The sequence below is a fragment of the Marmota flaviventris genome, chromosome 4, assembly GCF_047511675.1.
Source record: "Marmota flaviventris isolate mMarFla1 chromosome 4, mMarFla1.hap1, whole genome shotgun sequence".
Lineage (NCBI taxonomy): Eukaryota > Metazoa > Chordata > Mammalia > Rodentia > Sciuridae > Marmota > Marmota flaviventris.
The window spans coordinates 32,635,081-32,653,269 of NC_092501.1; the positions used below are offsets into that span (position 1 = coordinate 32,635,081).

Below are 18,189 nucleotides of genomic sequence, written 5' to 3' on the forward strand. Positions count from 1 at the left end.
CAATCTTGAAGGAATCACCCCCACTCAGATTTTCCCTAAGGAGAGGAGGGATTAGACCACAGTTATTACACCCTAACTCAAAAATTCCGCATGGTTTGTCTCTTCACCAACTCTGGGAATAGAGGGGATCATGCATCCATGTGTTGTTTGAGGGTTTTTTACATTTTTGCATGCATTTTATATTTTTCTTCTTTTATTAGTGCATTATAATTATACATAAATAATTGTCATAAAGATGCTTACTGAGAGAGAGCAATGAAAGAAAAAACTGACAAAGGGGAATGAAAGGAAGGGAGCGGGGATAGGAATAGGAAAGACAGTAGAAAAAAATCTAAAATAATTTTCCAATATATACATATGAAAAGGCCTAAGTAAACCCTACCATCATGCCCAACCATAAGAATGGGTTCCTAATTAGAATAAGATATATCCCATGCTTGTATAATTTTATCAAAATGGATTCTGCTGTCATGTGTAACTAAGAAGAACAAATAAAAATAAATAAATAAAAAGAACAAACTGAGAATTTCAGCAAATTACAGAAAATATATTTCTCAACAACTATAGAAAATATAAAACAGTGCCAAAAAGAAATTATAGTGATGGAGAATGCTATGACTGAACTGAAAAATTCAACAGAGGAATGCGACAGCAAAATAGATGAAGCAGAAGAAAGGATCAGTAAATTCAAATGTAGGTTGCTGCCAATCTGAGAAGAAAAAAAAAAGAATGAAAAAGAGTGACGACAGCTTAAGGACATCAAGAACACAATCAAGTGGAACAACATAAGTAATGTTGTCATGCCAGAACAGAGATTGAAAGAAGCAAAAAACCTATCAAAATATATAACAATTTCCCAAGTCTGGAAAAAGAATTAGAAATCCAGGTTTGGGAAGTTCAGGGGACACCAAATAAGATGAATCCAAAGAGAACCACACAACACACATAATAGTCAAATTGCCAAAAGTTTAATGCAGAGGATTTTCCAGGCAGCAAGGTAAAGATGACTTATAACATAGAAGGGAATTATAATGAGATTCTCAGTGAATGGATTATTTTCAGCAAAAATCTTATAGGACTGGGTGAGGGACATGCTTATCAATGGATACTTACCCTGAAATTCTAAATATAAAAATATATATGACAAGCCTACAGCAAACATCTTATTCACCACTGCAAAGTTGGAGGCATTGCCTCTAAGACCAAGAAAGCAAAACAGTAACAAAAGGAATGGGAAATGGGCAATCTCTTCAATAAATGTTAACGTGGAAACTGGGTATCCACGTACCCAAGAATAAAATTTGACCATTACCTCAATCCTTGTATAAGACTCGGCTCAAAATTCATTAAAGACTTCATTGTGAGACATGATACTAAAAAACTACCAGAGGGAAAACCTCTATGTCACTGGTCTGGAAGGTGATTTCTCAGATATAGCCACAACACCACAGGCAATGAGAACTAAAATAGCAAATGTGATTTCCTCAAACTAAAAGTGCCTGCACTTCAAAGGAAACAATTATCACAGTGAAGAGACAATCTACAGATCAGCAGAAAGTATTTGCAAATGAGGAGGGGCTAATATCCTAAATATATAAGGAATTCAAATTACTCAATAGCAAGAAAATAAATAACACTATTTACAAATGAACAAAGGATATGAATAAACTCTTCTCAAAAGAAGACTTACAAATGGCCAAAATATATGAAAAAAAAATATTCAACATTACAAATCATAAGGGAAATGCTCACTCCATTTAGAATGGCAAAAAAAAGTCAAATTACTTCAGAGTAATAATAGAGCTGGTGAAGATGTGGAGAAAATAGAACCCTTGCACACTGTTGATGTATATGAAAATTACCAAACAGCATGACAGTTCTCACCACTGCAACTTTCCATACAAAACCTATCATTTGCCTCTCATCTACTCCTCTACCTAAAACTCATTTCTGTAGAGCTGTAGAATATGACAAGAGTGAAGACTTGATTTTGTTTCATGATCTTCAAACTGACAAAGTCCAAAGAGGTGAAAAAATCTCATAGCTGGCTCATACATATACCTGATCAAATCCCACTCCAGGCCAATGTTCAGGTTTTCAGAGTACTTGAAAAAAATTTCCACCTCCTTATCTACCCAAATTCATTTCTGGTTACACTCACCTCAGACTTCTTTCCTCCATCTGTACCACCACACACATTTGAACCTCTCCTCTGAAATCCCCTCCCCTATTTCTCTCAGCAAATACTTGAAGATCTACATCAAACCTCAAGACAAGCAAGAAGACCACATAGGTTAAGCCCTTCCTGCTCATTCTCCCACATGCTGTGTGATAGGTTGTGTCTACTTTTATTTTATGACTTGGTATTCTGTATTTTCTAATGGGTTCATATTTCCATTTCACCAGAGGCATATAATCTGTCTTTCCTCAAACAGTTTATTAGTGCCTAAAAACAGTGTCCATATAGTCTAACTGAATTTAAGAATTCAATTTTAAATCTTCCAAGAGGTTTAGTCCAGATCCATGCATGCACTAGGCACTTAAATGTTTACCAACTGTTTCTTGCCTGACCAATTACATTCCCAATAAGTAAAGAAATTATTATTGAAAGAAGCACAAAATATAAGCAAACAAATAACATTTTACCTGTTTCATTTTGATCAGGAAGCAATCAATGAAGTCCCGGGGATTGTCTAGGTCCAAGGATTCTTGGTGATCTTTTACTTGTTCCAAAACATAACTTTTTATGTAAGCAAAATTTTTAAATACTTTGTTATGACTCCCTGGGAGAAAATCCATGAGAGCAGGGAAAGCACTGCAGACCTTAAAGATTAAAGTAGTATTTATTAGGCCAGGAGTAGTGGTGCACCTACAGTTCCAGCTACAAAGTAGGCTGGGCCCATGAGCTGGAGACCAGACTGGGCAACATAGTGAGACCACTTAGCAAAAATAAAATTAAATTTTAAAAAAAATTACTGAAGTCATATACACCATATGCCAATCATGGTTAAAAAGTGTGATGACATGGCATTTGCAGGTAAATGGATGAAGTTAAAGAATATCATGCTAAGTGAAATAAGCCCATCCCCAAAAACCAAAGGCTGAAAGTTTTCTCTGATATGTGAATGCTGATCTATAATGGGTGAGGGGGGTCAGGGGGAAGCCTGAGAGGAATAAAGGAACTTTAGTAGGGCAAAGAGGAGGGAAGGGAAAGGAGAGGGCTTGGTGGTAGAAAAGATGGCGGAATGAGATGGACATCATTAACCTAATTACATGTATGAAGACACAAATGGTGTGCCTCTACTTTGTGTACAACCAGAGACATGAAAAATTGTGCTCTGTATGTGTATTGAAATGCATTCTGCTGTCATGTATAACAAATAAATAAGCAATTAAAAAAATAAAAAGAAAAAAAGTATGGTGAATTAAAGCTAGATCTCCAATATGTGATTGCACATATAAAGGAATCCTCCATGCTGTCAGGGAGATGGGAATAAACTGACCACGTCATCAAACATGAGAAGAATGTCCCATCCTGATACATTTTTTACAGCATTAGGGCATCTTTATGTCACTTCTCTCACTTACAACCTTGAAATATAGAATGCCATGAATTGCTATGATTCACATGTAACACATGAGCACAGAGGTTAAGGACGTTTGGACAACCTGATACAGAGCACACAGCCACTCCCTGCTATTCCTTCCACCAGCAATAAGCCTCAGGAACAGAATTACGATTTTGTAACTGGGAGGGGTGCAAAGATACCATGAAAACCAACACTGCATTTTATAGACAAGCACTTGTGCACAAGAGTGGTTAAATAACTCCTATAAAATCATGCAATTATCTTTTAGGCAGAGTTTAGGGCACAGTAGCTCAACACAGGGTAATAGTGTGATGTTTGCTTATGGTTCATTCACACCAAAAACCAATCATTCTGGGATCTTGACCCTGGTCACTTTCTCAACTAGGATCCCAGCTGAAGCCTCAAACACACTCACTACTCAGAGGATCCTGGCAGCAGCTGTGTCCCAACATTCTCCATCCTTGATATTCTAAATTACAATATTGCTGCCAAGTAATGTCATGAAGAGCTCCTTAGTGTTGACTGGCAGACCAGCCTGTGGGTCATGGAAACTTTTCAACAAGAGCCCTGGACATGCTTTGGGGCAGTCACCAAAGTGCTGCCTAGAAACAGAGGTTTGGTGGGAAAACCACTAGCCCTTGGGCTTGAATTCTACCCCAAGATTCAGGCATTTGTCGTCTTTGTAAAAATGAAGGGCTGTCTACCTTTTTGAGAGGTTCACATATGATACTAAGATCTGGACAGGACTGTGGTGTCTAAACATTTACTTCACAGTAGGCACAGTAGAGAGCCCATCCCCCACCAAAAAAAATTCAAAATATCTTGGAAAAGCTGGCAGAATCAACTTTGTCAGAACTCTGGAAGACAGAAGTTTACAACAAAGGGAAAGCTGAGTTTAAAAAAATAAAATAACTAAAACTCACTGGAAAGCTTTGTGGCATTGCTTCTGCTCCTCCCACCTCCCTCCCTGGCTTGGCAGTGGCCTTAAGGAGGGTAGCCCTGTTCCCAGTGAGGGACCCTGGTTCTTGGTTCCAGAGGAGCACAGATTGTGTTTCTCTGTTGTAACCTATCGAGGACTACCTGAAAGACAGAAGTAAAGCCTTTGTATCCTCTTCATCTGAGTCAGAACTCACTGGGGCAGAAAAGCACAATGGCAATATCAAAAACCTCATAATGAAAAAAAACTCATAATGTCCTACAGAAGGAAAAAAAAAATTTAACTTAGAATGTCATGAAGCAACCCTAAACCAGCCAGGGCAAAAGAGTACAGTGAAGGCACAACAGCCTAGGAAGGAAAGCTGGGAGGAGGGTATCTTTGAAAAATTACAACATTCAAAAGCACCCACACATTCTGATAAATTCAAACAAATTCAGACAGGCCCAGGGCAGAATTTGGGCTAAGAAAAGACCCTAAGTTTTCACCTCTGCTGAATTCTAGGCTGCCTACAAGCAAGTTGCCTGGCATAGAGTCAATCTGGAGAAAGTTCCTCCCTCCCTCCCTCCCTCCCTCCCTCCATTTATTTTGGCCCTTCTTCTTTTTTTCTTCTTTCCTTTGGTTCATCTTTTCTCTCTCTCTGACTCTCTGCCTCTCTCTCCTCCCCCTGTCCTCCATTTTCTTTCTCTCTCTTTTTGGCTCCTCACCTTCAAGGACATTTCTGTTGAAACTACGGGTACATAAGCTAAAGGAGCAGAGATTTCAGAGACTACACGTGACAAAGATTACAGACTTTTAAAAAATGACTTAGAAAAGTCACACAGTTTAGAATTTGTGCTTATTTCATTAGTTTTTCTTTTCATATACCATATATGACTTTTGCCATGTTGTTGAAAACAACATTCTACAGAAAGGAGAGAGAGACACTATCAAACAAAAAAAAAAGAAACAAAGAAAAGAAAACCAAAAAACCAGGAAGGAGGATGAATCTGCTTTCCAAACAATTATCTATAAACTGAGGTATGAGAGAAATGTTTGAATAGTGAACACAATGGACACTGATGTAGAACTTCGGACTTGTCAGAGAAATAAACACAAATGGTTGTTAAGAAAAGATGATCTTGGCCTCACCTGCATCCATGGGGAATTCAAAATCTTGAAGTTTTCATTAAATTTTCCCATCAAGTTAAGAAAATTCTTATCTTTATAATCAAAACGATTCTGGAAAATAATGGAGCAGATCACATTGCAAGGAGCGCAGCCCAGGATGAAGGTAGGATCACTGGGTGAGCCTGAAGAATTGGAAACAATTTTGAAAGACATTAAAATATACATATAAAAGTCTGTGTTTTTAAAGCCACAAACAAGGGTAACTTTAGAATCTCTAAAACAATTCTGACACAGAACTCTCACATGCTTAAAATCAACACATCATTTTTCCTTTGATCCTAAATTGACTATTCTATCCTAGCTGTCTTAATAATTGTTATACAAATACTCTTTTAATATTCACGCCTCAAGTAAACATCACTCTTTGTGTGCATGATTCTGATCCAAGGTCCCTGTTACTTTGGAAGGCAAAGGGTAAAAACTTTGAGTGGCCACTAAATACACAATGAAATATTACTCAGCAATAAAAGAGAATAAAATCATGGCATTTGCAGGTAAATGGATGGGGTTAGAGAAGATAATGCTAAGTAAAGTTAGCCAATCCCAAGAAACCAAATGTCAATGTTTTCTCTGATATAAGGAGGCTGATTCATAATGGGATAGGGAGAGGGAGTGTGGGAGGAATAGACGAACTCTAGATAGGGCAGGGTTCTTGGAGGGGAAGGGAGGGGGCATTGGGTTATAATGATGGTGGAATGTGATGATCATTATTATCCAAAGTGCATGTATAAAGACACGAATGGGTGTGAATATACTTTGTATACAACCAGAGATATAAAAAATTGTGCTCTATATGTGTAATAAGAATTGTAATACATTCCGCCATCATATATAAATTTAAAAAAAGAATAAAAAAAAAAACAGTAAGGGCTAGAGTCATAGCTCAGTCGTAAAGTGCTTACCTAGCATGTGTGAGGCACTGGGTTTGATTCTCAGCACCACATATAAATAAATAAACAAATAAAGGTCCATAAACAACTAAATAAATTAATTAAAATATGAAAAAATCTTTAAAAATAAAACACCTAGTAAGGACTTGGGATATGGCTCAATGTTAGTGGACTTGCCTATCATGGGAGAGGCCTTGGATTTAATCCTCAGTACAGGGGGTGAAGAGAAAACCCTTAATAATTTGAGTTAGTGCTGAAGCACATTGTCAAGATGAGCAAAAGGTACGACTTATGCAGTCCAGGGGGAGAAATAAAGAATATCCATATGCTTTTGCCCTTTTCAATGCTTTATTCACTCAAATCACTCAATACAATTTCACTCTACAAGTTCTTACTCAAGAAAACAACAATCCTTAATGCTAGGCACTGCAATAGACATAATCGATTCACAGCAAACAATTCTAGATTAAGTAATTCTAAGCACTGCAAACACACTTAATCATGACAGGCTCATGACAGACATTCCCTCTGCATGCTAAGTTCAAGTGTCAGATCAAAAGTCTCAAGCCTTAGTTAGGCTCTAAGTCCAGCAGATGCACACTCACTCACACCACAGTGATCAGGTCCAGAACCAAGGCAGGTTTCTGAGGTGGAGCTGATGGCCTATTTAGGAGGTAGTCCTAGGGAGAAGTTGCAGGTCTCACCAGGGTCAAGATGTGGCTATAGAGTTTGAGAGCGGTGAGGACAATGCAGAGGTTCAGGCAGATGAAATGAGTTGGGATGTCAGTCCAGTCCTCAACAGGCTCTCCAGCTTGTGTCATCAGTATCAAATGGATGAATATTTGTTCATTTGCTCTATTATTTATACTAAATTTGGGGGCTTTTGACCCCCCCTTCAATCCTTATCAGTTACCACCAGATTTCAGTTACCACCAGATTTCTCAGTGACATCATTTACCCTGGGGTTAACACATCTGGTCTGGTGGTCTCCCCCCTGATCTTCTCACCTTTTCCTCTTACCAGGCCAGGACAGCCTACCAGGGGCTGCACTCTGTTTATTATGGTAAGGGGAAGTAACTTGTTTGAGGTCATACTGGAGGCCTCTGTGGTTGTGCCTGGTGAGACTGCAGGTTTCAAACTGGAGTTTATAATTTGGAGTTGCTTAGGCTCAGGCCTAAGGCCATCCTCACACACATCCACCTGGGAAGCTTGTAAAAAGTTAAACATTGACATAGGAAGGATTAAGCAACCTGGAAACTTTTATATGGAATGAATAGTTTAAGAAATTATAGGAACTATATGTAGAACCAGCACAGAAGCTGACTAAATTAGAGAGAATAACTACAGGAAATGCAGGCATTTGCAGGTAAATACAAATGTAAAAAGGCAAAAACTATCCATGTTATATGAAAAGAAAACCTAACAAAAATTAGCACATACTCTTGGGGCTAGGGTTGTAGCTCAGTGGTAGAGCGCTTGCCTGGCATGTGTGAGGCCCTGGGATTCTCAGCACCACATATAAATGAATAAATAAAATAAAGGTCCATCAACAACTAAAATAAATACTTTTTTAAAAAAATTAGCACATACTCTAAGATAGATCTATTAGCTTAAGATAAGTGAAATAAGAAATCTTCATTTCAAATTTAAATCACAGGTTGGACAAACACAAAAGGTTACATCAATAAATGAAGTCCTTTTATTTCTTCATTTCTATACTGAAAGGGAAAATTTAAAAAAAAAGAATCTCCTGCTCTATCCGTCATCACAGAGTCCACCTTTACTGTATTTGGGCAAATCTTGGGCTCCTGTGGAAATATGGGTTATTGCTCTATGTAGTTATCTATCAACAGAATACTGAATGTGTAAGAATGGCCTTAACCTAAGAAGGGCCTTAACCCAAGTAACTCCATTTTAAAATAAAACCACAGTCCCCACCAAGCAAGCCTACAGAGCCCTCTAATATTGTCATCAGGCAGAGCCTGATAAAAGCAAGTCACTTTCCACAACCCCGATAAAAACTCAGAGTGAAGTCACTGTCATTTGCCTTTGTCCTGATAAAGTCAGAGGCAAGAAATCAGGCCTCAACTCACTGGTACAGTAGTCCTGATCCCAGAATCAAAAGACCTCACTGAGAAACCCAGTAGCGGCTGATAGGGATCAAAAGGGTGAGTAGAAGCCCCAAAATCTAGCATAAGTGAAGGAGCAAATGAACAGACATTCAGCCAGCTATACACTGATGCCCCCACATGCCAGAGAGCCTGATGAGGACCTGGACTAACATCCCAACTCTTCTCATCATCTGCCTGATCCTCTGCATCATCCTCACCACTCTGAAACTCTACAGCCATATCTTGATCCTGGTGAGCAGCGACTTCTCCTTATGATGGTCTCCTCAGCGGCCATCAGTGTCACCCCAGGAGAATCCTCCATTGGTTCCTGACCTGATCACCGTGGTCTGAGTGAGTGTGCATCTGCTGGACTTAAGGCCTAGGCTTGAGACTTTAGATCTGGCACTTGAGCTTAGCACGCAGAGGGAATGTCTGTAATGAGTCTGTCATGATTAAGTGTGTTTGCAGTGTGCTTAGAATTAACTTAGAATTGTTTGCTTTGAATTAATTATGTCTATTGCAGTGCCCAGCATTAAGGATTGTCATTTTCTTTTTTAAAAATATTTTTTAGTTGTAGTTGAACACAATACCTTTGTTCTGTTTATTTATTTTATATTTATGTGGTGCTGAAGATCGAACCCAGCACCTCACACGCACTAGGTGAGCACTCTACTGCTGAGCCACAACCCCAGCCCCAGGAGTGTCATTTTCTTGATTAATAACCGATAGAGTGGAATTGTATTGAGTGATTTGAGTGAATAAAGCATTGAAAAGGGGCAGAAGCGCATGGTCGTTCTTTATTTCTCCCTCTCAACTGCAAAGTCACACCTTTGCCCATTGCAAAGTATGTTATTACGAATTTTAAATTTGAACATCATTTAGGTCTATTCCATAATTTTACAGAAAAGAAAATGGGAAATTTTTCTTTTTTGAATGGGCAACATTTAAATAAAATTTCTGTAACAAAATTAGCCAAAAAAAAAAACCTTTATATGTAAAAGCCCCCAAATATGCATTATAGATATAATTAAGTGGAATTTGAATGAAAAGTGTTATGAAGAAATAATAGGGAATTAAATAATAGAAAACTGTTTAGTTAACAACTCTTATGTCTGGCTCTTTTTCAGGTGAAATCCTAGGGCATTAAGCTTTCAAGAAAAAAATTCTTATTTTACTTTGGAAGATAAGGAATAATTTGAAATTTCTCTCTGTGAATGTGTTTGTTTCACACACAAAAAAATCTGATTTTCAATCTTTCCCTTCATTTAGAAAAAAACTTAGTATATTTTAGGGTAATTTCAAGCTGGAAATCAATATGTCATAGATGAATAGAGTTTGCACTGGGGGTAAGTAATTACCATAAAACCTCTAACCCCAAACTAAATAGTTTTAAGATGCTCCTGGGATCCTGTTTTTGCTTGGATGTGCTGAAGACAAAAAAGCAGGAGATCATAACCATTGAAAAGACTGGTAGTTATTACAGTCCCCAAATAAAAAATGCCAGTCCCCACAGGGCCAATTCCATCAGGAGGCAAAAGAAGCAAGGGGAAGTCATGGAGCAAAAACCTCATTGGAGTTTGCAACAGAAGGAATGAGTGAAGTAGGGTAGGTACACTGTGTATCTCATTGGATAATCTGAATAATTTCAGTGGGCTCGGGACTATAGAGATCATCAATAGTTATTCCATAGCTGTCCCTGGGATGATTAAGAGCAAGGAGAATGTAGCTTCTCTGAGAGTGATAGAGGACCCCTATACAGCTTCTCTCATGCAGAAATCACCAGTGCTGTGCCCCCTTGCAGGACTCTTGACCTCAGCATTCAAGGAGGACTCTGGCTCCTGACAACCAACTCCCAAAGTACTAGGGCTTGCAAGCACCTTAGCACCGCTGCAGAACTCCCAGATGCCACTCCACTCCACTCCACGCAGGACACTTAGATGCTACCTACCCTCAGGAACTCCAGCCGCCACTCCCCTGTGGACCCCCATCTACCAATAAGGGGATCCCTGGGTCGCCTCCATCTGGCGACTCAACTCCGCAGCTACTGCCATAGTCCCATCCCCTACATGGTAATCTGTATGCACCTGGGGACATCTCACAGGCTCTGAAGGCAGCCAAAGCCACAGTACTGAATGTTACAGAGCTCATTTCTGAACACATCACACAATGCCATTGCCCGGCTCTCCCCACCCAACCCAAAACCCGGCGCTGGAAGCAGACCGCCTCCATCTTGGCTTACCTTCCTCACCATATTTGGTGGAGGAAGTTCCCAGATCGGAACTCCAGCTGGCCAGGTGCCTACTTTCCAACTCCCCCCTTTTCCCCAGCACAGTAACTGCCCAACACAAAACAGCTCTCAGTGGTACAGGTGCACAGTGTGACCCTGGAGCAGCCCCTGGAAGCCCTGGTGAGAGAGGTCCCTCAATTGGGAACTACTAAGGGAGAGGGAGATGGGGCTAAAGTTTAGAGACTAATGGAGAGATCAGGAACTGGGAAATCTTCAGGCAAGATAAAGGGAGATAGGACCCAATGCTCAAGTCATATGAGCAGACCCAAAAAGAGAACCATGAGGTGTAGTCTCCCTGTAGGGACTGGCGGGACCCACTCCTCACTTCCAGGCACCCTACAACAGGACCAGTCTTTCCACCCTGGTTACCTTCACCATTCTGAGGGAAGAGATATCAGCTAACAACAGACAACACCACCTATTGGATGAGAAGGGAAGCACAAAAGATACTGCTCTAAGATATCAACAATCCTGGTTTCTTCCTTGGAGACTTTTTTAATTTTTCTCTTTTTCTTCTCTCCCTCTATCCTCCTGGCCTCACATCCCCAACATATGTGAAACCAAGTACTTTGCATGATTTAGGATTTTGAGGACTGGGGCATTTGAATAATACACTATAGGTGTGTTGTATAGGCCTTTTTTTTTTTTTCTTTTTCTTTTCCCCTCCAATTGTTACTATTTTAACATCCTTTATTTTTCTGAATACATATGTGTGTTTGTTTTATGTACTCTACTGACTTCCCACTTACTTGTCTACCCAAAATTACTTCCTCTCTATTCTCTTGCTACTAATCCTCTTCATTAGATTTCTCTTTCACACTTCCTAAGATATATTAACTCTACATCCTCACATACTACCTCCTCAGCATATTGTCCTATGTCTCACCCCCAGTTCATTGTCCACCTTTTCAGAAACTGTAAACCCTTTTACAAACCTACTGATTATATTATAGATAATAATATAATTCAACATTTCTGTACATTGACCAAACTGTAAACATCTTAATAGCAACGAATTGTTCATAGGTGGTATATTGTTGATAGTGGAATCTGTTAATGTTGTCCTTCCCCATAAAGGAGAGGTATTGGAACCATACAGAAGCACTATAAGCCTATAGGGTTAAAACAATAACACCCCAGGCCCACAGAGCTAGAAGGGAAGACACACGAGCAACATGAAAAGACAAGGGAAGAAAGTGCCCCAAACAAATCAAGAAAATACATCATTAGCATCCATGGCCAGCACAGCAGATGAAATGACAGAGAAGGAGTTCAGGATGTACATAATTAAAATGTGCATATCATCCTGTGAATTTAAGGATGATAAAAGAGAGCAAATACAGGCAGCAGAATATCATTTTGACAAGGAGCTACATGAACAAATACAGAAAGCAAAAGATACTCCAACAGGGAGATAGAGGTTCCAGAAAAAAAAAAAAAGAAAAGAAACAGAAATCCTTGAAATGAAAGCAACAATAAACCAATTGAAAGCTTCACCAACAGAGTAGATCACTTGGAAGACAGGACATCAGACAATGAAGACAAAATATATAATCTTGAAAAGAGCGTAGACCACACAGTAAAAATGGTAAGAAACCATGAGCAGAACATTCAAGAAATATGGGATAGCATAAAAAGACCAAATTTAAGAGTTATTGGGAAAGAGGAAGACATAGAGTTCCAAACCAAAAGAATGAACAATCTATTCAATGAAATAATTTCAGAAAACTTTCCAAACATGAAGAATGAGTTGAAAAACCAAACTTAATAAGCCTACAGGATGCCAAATGTACAAAATCACAACAGATCCACACCAAGGCACGTTATAAAGAAAATGCCCAACATACAGAATAAGGACAGAATTTTAAAAACCACAAGAGAACAAAATCAGATTACATATAGGGAGAAAACAATTTAGGATAACAGCATATTTTTCAACATAGACCCTGAAAGCTAGAAGATCCTGAAAAAACATATATCAAGCTCTGAAAGAAAATGGATGCCAACCAAGAATCTTGTATCCAGCAAAATTAAGCTTTAGATTTGATGACAAAATAATCTTCCATGATAAATGAAAGTTAAAAGAATTTGTAGCTTGGGCTGGGGATGTGGCTCAAGCAGTAGCACGCTTGCCTGGCATGCGTGCGGCCCGGGGTTTGATCCTCAGCACCACATACAAAAACAAAGATGTTGTGTCCACCAAGAACTAAAAAATAAATATTAAAATTCTCATTCTCTCTCTCTCTCTCTCTCTCTCTCTCTCTCTCTCTCTCTCTCTTTTAAAAAAAAAAGAATTTGTAGCTAGAAAACTGGCACTACAAAACATCCTTGGCAAAATATTCCATGAAGAGTAAATGAAAAACAATAATGAAAATCAGCAGAGAGGTAGTACCCTAGAGGAAAAACTAATCAAAGGAGAAAACAAGTAAAGTTAAATAACAAAAATAAACAAATATGGCTGGGAATACAAACCATGTCTCAATAATAACCCTGAATGTTAATGACCTAAAATCACCAATCAAAAGACATTGGCTGACAGAAAATAAAAACAAAAACAACAATATGCTGCCTCCAGAAGACTCATCTGATAGAAAAGACATCCACAGACTGAAGGTGAAAGATTGGGAAAACTCATGCTACTCACATGGACTGTGGAAGCAAGCAGGGGTTTCCATCCTCATATCAAATAAAGTAGACTTCATGATAAAGTTAGTTAAAAGGGATGAAGAAAGACATTTCATACTGCTCAAGGGAACCATACACCAACAAGACATAACAATTATAAATATATATGCACCAAACGATTGAGCATCTTTGTTCATCAAACAAATTCTTCTCAAGTGAAGAGTCAAATTGACCACAACACAATAATCTTAGGTGACTTTAACACATCTCTCTCACCATTGGACAAATCGTTGAAACAAAAGTTGAATAAAGAAACTACAGATCTCAATAATACAATCAATAACTTTGACTTAACTGATATATATAGAATATTTTATACTTCATCAAGTGAATACACTTCATCAAGTGAAAACACTTTCTTTTCAGCACATGTGCTGAGAAGAAAGTGTATTTAGACCATTTTAGACAATGGTCTAAAATAGACCATATATGCCACAAAGCAACTCTTAACAGATACAAAAAAGTAGAAATACTACCCTGCATTTTATCAAATCATAATGGAATGAAATTAGAAGCCAATGACAAAATAAAAATTACTCCAACTCCTGAAGACTAGACAATATGCTACTGAATGAACAATGGGTTGCAAAATACATCAAGGAGGAGATTAAAAACAACAATAAGTGTTGGCGAGAATATCAGGGAAAAGGCACACTCATATATTGCTGGTGTCACTGCAAAATGGTGCAGCCAATATGGAAAGCAGTATTCAGATTCCTTGGAAAACTGGGAATGGAACCACCTTTTGACCCAGCTATCCCATTCCTTGGTCTAGACCCAAAGGACTTAAAAAACAGCATACTACAGGGTCACAGCCACATCAATGTTTATAGCAGCACAATTCACAATAGCTGAACTCTGGAGCCAACCTAGATGCCCTTCAGTAGATGAATGGATTAAAAAAATGTGGCATTTCTACACAATGGAATATTACTCAGCAATAAGAGAAAATAAAATCATGGCATTTGCAGGTAAATGGATGATGTTGGTGAAGAAAATGCTAAGTGAAGTTAGCCAATCCCAAAAAACAAATGCCAAATGTTTTCTCTGATATAAGGAGGCTGACTCATAGTGGGGCAGGGACAGGGAACATGGAAGGAATAGATGAATTCTAGATAGGGCAGAGGGGTGGGAGGGAAAGGAAGGGGACAGGGGATTAGCAAGGATGGTGGAATGTGATGGACATCATTATCCAAAGTACATGTATGAAGACATGAATTGGTGTGAATATACTTTGTATACAACCAGAGATATGAAAAATTGTGCTCTATATGTATAATATGAATTGCAATGCATTCCACTGTCATATATAATAAATTAAAATTTTTTTAAATTAAATATTTTGTAGCAGCCAAAAAAATAGTTCATTGTTTACAGGGAACACAATAGATGAGTCCTGCACTAAGAGATGCCTAGGCAAATAAATCACAGAAAAGCACCACTCCTGTCAGAAATTGCAGGCATGGGTCATAAAACAAACCCAGACATGTCAGTGAGGCTGATGGAACAAATATGAAACAATTAAGTGACAGCACATGTCACTTTCTTATGCTCCATAAAGATGTGATGAGGTCATTCCCCATATCTACTTGACAAGTGCTCCCTGATAAAATGCTCTAGAAATAGTTGATCCACAATTACATGACAGGAAAAATGTTAGTCTTTAATGACTTTTTTTTTGTATTGAGTCTCAGAACTTTCTGTCTTCATGATATATGGATTTGAAAACAAATAAATAAGCTGGGGAAAATGTGGGATTCAATGAGTGTTTTACCTACACTTCATTCATAGTCATCATGAACAAAAAAACAAACATACAAACACGAAAGCCCCATTGGCTCTCTGCCTCACACCATTGCCTCCTCCCCATGAGAGATAGAAATCACCACCCAAGGATGAAATATCCGGCCACCCCTGCAATGTTTGGAAGGACCTCATAAGAGAAGAGAGCAGTGTGTTGAGGTGAATAACATAAGAGTCACCCACCACTGTTCTTCCTCAACTCCTCCACAAGGCAGCGGGCTTCCTCTTGAACGCGGTCTTCAATGCTCCTCTTTCCCATCCCAAAATTCCTCAGGGTCATGAGGGAGAAGCGTCGGAGCTCCTTCCATTTTGTTCCATTGCTGAAAATGACTCCTAACAGAATGAAATATAGAGAGAAATCCAAAGCAAAGAAGAGAAAAATGACACAGGGCAGCCAAGATCTGTCTGAAGAGCTCAAATCTCATCCCCAGGACCACTGCCTGAAACACACTTGCACACTCATGCACATTCACACTCACCAAGTTCATTATTAAGTCTTTCAATTACTGGGAAAGTGCCTCTTCCAGAAAACGCCTCTCCTAGATCATCCAGGGCTTCCTTCACAGCTTCATAGCCATGCACCACCACCATGGGCTTCCTGCCCAAATACAGTGTAAACACAGGGCCATAGACTTTTGACAGCTGGAAATAGGAAAGAAATGCAAATATTAGCAAGTCATAATTTCAAAATGTTCATGATTCCAACTAACATTATTATGTTGTTGCTATTTTTATTCTACCAAACACAATTTTCAATCTTGCTGAATTTTATACATAAATAAGATGGTAGTTGTTGATTGTTACAGCCGCCACATACATAATGACTCATTTGCCAGGAAATTGTCAGGGAAATTACTATGTGAACGGTCACAATTAATCAGTACCTTGAGACAGATTTATTTACTGTTTTACAGGTAAAGAGACTGAGGTTCAAAGACTTTCAGATTCATTTCAGTTTCCCATAGCTAATAAACAGAATATCCAAATTTGTCAACTTCTGGTAACTGAGCAATTTGTATCAGTCACCAATGCCTAGAATAGCTGCTGTTGGACATTGCTTGAGAGTCACCTGATCTCCATTTTTAAACATCCCTCCAGATGATTCTAATGCATAGACCAGTTTGAGATCCACCAATATTATTAACTCGGGAAGAGAGTGGTCACAACAGAGAAATATCAGGACATGAAGCATTCCATAGAAGGACAATTCCTTCCACACTGGACATTCATAGGTCACAGACAGGAACTCTATGCAGTGCCCAAAAGCATTCTGATGCCACTCAGCTGGCTCTCATAAATTCTTTCTTTTATTCACATATGTTTTTATAGACCCATAGGTATTTCCTTGACAACAGATAAATTTGCTTCTGTGGAGAAGTTTATCATGGCTAATCTAAACAAAATATACACCATGTTCAGTAAAGGACTTCTTGAATAAAATCTCTAATCTCAAAACATTTGTGCTGTCACTTACCTTCAGGCAAAAAGTCATAGCAAATGACTATGAATCAAAGAAGCTTAGTACTTTATCATTTTGAATCTACCACACAATTTAATTATTTCTCTCCTAGCAAAATGCATTATTATAATTTCACTTTATCTGACAGTGACAAATCAAAACTAATAATCCACAGGGAGTATTTGCCTTATAAAAATATCTTTTAACAATTTGCCTCCATTGGTATATTTTATTTAAAAGAGTGAATTATTCATCCTTTGCAAGCCACTGAAGGAGCACAAAGCATACTTACATGCGTTAAGGATTTGCTGATGTTCTTAACATCTATCTGCAGGATATTTCCAATAATTGGGAGAGGAGTAGGGCCAGGAGGGAGCTTCCCCCTCCCAGAGCTCTGTCTCCATGCTGAGAGGAGAAGCAGACAGGAAACACCAAGGACCAAGGCCACGACTAGGTCCATTGAACCTTCTCTTCTAACTGAAACAGCTGTGAGCCTGCAATCCACAGCTTTTATAACACTCCCTGCTAACTTGTGGCTCTTTGACACATAAGTGGCCCATGAGCTGATTGTCCTTTAATCTCTCTTCTGAGTGGACTTCGACCCATGGAAAAAAACATGAAAATAAGGTGTTCCCTACACTTGCACTCCTTCCCACAGCCCCACCCTGGAGACTCTAGCGTACCTAGTCTGGGGTGAATCCTAGGTACTATTTTTAATGTTTTTAAAACACCCCATTGTTTCCAACGTGCACCCAGAATTGAGAACCAATGAGAAAAATTTTTTGTTGAAAAATTGTTCAACCTTCTCAATTCTTAGACTGACAACCAGTTGGAAATTTCTGACATTTAGGTCAATCCATGTGTTTTATTCCTTGCATGTAAAATAATGATTACCCAGTCATGACTCTCAAACTCTTCATACCATTACTCTTTTTAAATATTTTATTCTGCTGTACTAACATTACAGTTGCTTAAACAGGTAAGAGCTATTATAAGTCTTGAATGACTGAACATGTATCAAGTAACTAGCTAATATACATTTCTTTTACTAATAAGTGCTTTCTAGAGGAATTGAAGACAGAGGTTATTATTATTATTATTATTATTATTTTTTTTTTTACTTTTCAAATAAGGAAAGCAGAATTTGAGAGAACAAGAGACCGTCCGTGTCACACAGCTCAGAGGTGGCGGCAGAACTGGGATTGGAATGAGCTCTTCCAATGCCAGTTGTGGTAGGCTATGGCTTCCCCACAGCTGCCT

At 38.6% G+C, this 18,189-nt stretch overlaps 1 protein-coding gene across 2 annotated transcripts in view; it reads right to left on the minus strand.

The window, feature by feature from the left end:
• LOC114096444 (cytochrome P450 2C55) overlaps nt 1-17,404 on the minus strand; it is a 29,213-nt gene extending 11,809 nt beyond the window's left edge. The window contains exons 1-5 of one of the 2 annotated variants that reach the window (XM_027939952.3): nt 17,222-17,404; nt 15,950-16,112; nt 15,654-15,803; nt 5,656-5,816; nt 2,647-2,823 (exon numbers count right to left, since the gene is read on the minus strand). In XM_027939952.3, coding sequence (XP_027795753.2) covers nt 2,647-2,823; nt 5,656-5,816; nt 15,654-15,803; nt 15,950-16,112; nt 17,222-17,389 — 819 coding nt within the window. In that variant the 5' untranslated portion in view covers nt 17,390-17,404. The remainder of the gene's footprint in view (nt 1-2,646; nt 2,824-5,655; nt 5,817-15,653; nt 15,804-15,949; nt 16,113-17,221) is intronic. The other variant, XM_027939951.2, reaches the window with a different exon arrangement.
• Nucleotides 17,405-18,189: the final 785 nt, after the last annotated feature.